This window comes from Octopus bimaculoides, chromosome 3 (assembly GCF_001194135.2).
Source record: "Octopus bimaculoides isolate UCB-OBI-ISO-001 chromosome 3, ASM119413v2, whole genome shotgun sequence".
NCBI lineage: Eukaryota > Metazoa > Mollusca > Cephalopoda > Octopoda > Octopodidae > Octopus > Octopus bimaculoides.
Genome location: NC_068983.1, coordinates 35,336,787 through 35,339,043, shown reverse-complemented (window position 1 = coordinate 35,339,043; position 2,257 = coordinate 35,336,787). Strand labels below are relative to the sequence as shown.

General features: G+C 42.8%; 1 protein-coding gene across 1 annotated transcript; it reads left to right on the top strand.

Annotated features, from left to right (window-relative positions):
* Nucleotides 1–744, top strand: LOC106877507 (ATP-dependent DNA helicase PIF7). The gene has a single exon (XM_014926434.1). The coding sequence runs from the start codon at nucleotides 1–3 to the stop codon at nucleotides 742–744; it is 744 nt and encodes a 247-aa protein (XP_014781920.1).
* The last annotated feature ends 1,513 nt before the right edge of the window (nucleotides 745–2,257 follow it).

The following is a 2,257-nucleotide window of genomic DNA, read 5'->3' as shown; positions in this document are numbered from 1 at the left end:
ATGCAAAAGAGCATTGCGATTGCGGTCGCATCTTCAGGGATTGCTGCAACTTCGCTGCCTGGCAGCAGAACTGCACACTCCACCTTTAAGTTGCCCATCAATTTAACGAAGTCAGAAACACCTCCCTGCAATATAAGCAAGAACTCTGACCAGGACCAAGTGCTGAAACGCTGTCAGCTTATTGTGTGGGACGAGTGTATTATGACCCACAAGGGAGCCTTCGACGCATTATACAAAACCCTTCAGGATATCAAGGGCTGCGAAGCCCCCATGGGAGGTATTACGCTTTTGTTTTCAGGTGACTTTAGGCAAACTCTTCCTGTTATCTCCAAAGGCACGCGAGCAGATGAGGTTCAAGTATGCCTTAAGTCGTCTCCGCTCTGGCGTCATGTCAGGTCACTGACCGTGACTATCAACATGAGGGATCGATTGCTCGGTGACCAAACGTCGGCTTACTTCGCAAGTGACATTCTGAAACTTTGCGACGGCAAAGTGCTTTTTGATGCTGATGGGGAACTGGACGTCCACCCGTTTGCAACTCCCGTTTCATCTTTGGCGGAACTCGCCGATAAAGTGTTTCCCCATTTAAAAGATAATTATCTCAATCATACATGGCTGTCTGAAAGAGCAGTGCTGGATCCGACAAACGTGACCGTTACAAAACACAATGATCAACTTTCGCAGTCACTTCCCAGTGCTCCTTTCGCATACAAATACGTCGATACGATGGTAGATGCGAATTAATCGGTGAATATCCAAACGGAGTTCCTCAACTCTTTAGACCCTCCGGGCCTACCGCCACATCCGCTCCGCCTTAAAGTCGGAACTCCGGTTATGCTTCTGTGCAATTTGGAGCCCCCACACTGTGGAACGGAACACGTCTGGTTGTAAAAAAAATTGATGAAGCATGTTGTCTTCGTACTGTTGGTTCTGCAGTCAGCATCTTCCGCGTAGATATTAAAAACGTTTTTATAAATGTAAAATTAGGTAAAGAAACACTCCATATTTTAAATGTTTGTTCGCACATTACAAGAAACTTTTTCAAATTACTCCCTCAGGAGCAGACATACCTTTCGCCTTCAGAAGACTGCAATTCTTGCTCCGGTCCAGCATCACCATGTCTGTCAACAAGTCCCAGGGCCAGACTCTTTCTGTGGCCGGACTTGTCTTGGAAGAGCCTTGCTTTTCCCACGGCCAGCTGTACGTTGCATGCTCCAGAGTCGGCAGTAGAGACAGACTGTTCGTATTAACAAGTCGGGGCAAGACAAGAAACATTGTCTTTGGCAAGGCTGAAGTGGGTACGATATCGCCATGCATGCATATAACGGGGTATGCTCAAATACTTTTACTATTTTTCCCATATGAGATGGAAGCATCAGAAAAGAGCGCTTGCCTCTTGACATTTTGTGGGTTTATGGAAGGCGTTCGTGTGGTGCTCATACGATGGCAAAGAGGTGGCGATTCGTTGCAGTTGCACGATAATAATGCGAAGAAACAATGTTGTCAAACAGCTGCTACAAACGGACCAGCGAAAAGGCAGGTTAGGTATTGCATATTTGAGGACACTTCTAATGCCTTCTATACGGTCGTTTACCTCAAGTATGTTTATTTATAACATTAAAGTGACCAATTCAATGGAAAGGATACCAATTTACAGAACGCATGGCGGCTACGTGTTACATGAACCTTTTGAGGGCGACGTTCCAACTGTTGACCATTAACATCCTTCAACTGGGAGCAATCTATCACTCAAAAGGTTCCCTCTTAGGAAACGCTGAAATTGTTCAACTCGTTTCTTTTACTAAACGCTTATTTGTGTGTTTCATTCTATTGCTTCATTGGCAAGTGTATGGTTCTAATTTACGCTGGGCTGAGGAGTAAGGTGTTGAAATCAGAAGAGCATTGCGCGGAAGCGGTAGCCGAGGTAGGGCTCAAAAACTTTTCTCACTTGTAAGAACTCATCTTTCCGCAGTTGAATGGTAATTTATTAAGACCCGTGCAACGCCGGGTACTACTGCTAATATATATATATATATAGTTTTCGGGAAAATAACCAATTTTCAAGAACTCATCGATGAAAATCCACTATCACATATAGAAAAATTAATAATTAAAAGCACAATAAATGAGTATAATATAAAGTAAAGTAAATATCATAAGATAAATATAATAAAAAGATTACACGTGTTTCATAACCAATTTTCAAATAGAAAAGAAATTAAAATCAATTGAAATTATCGAAAATAAGTTCTATTCA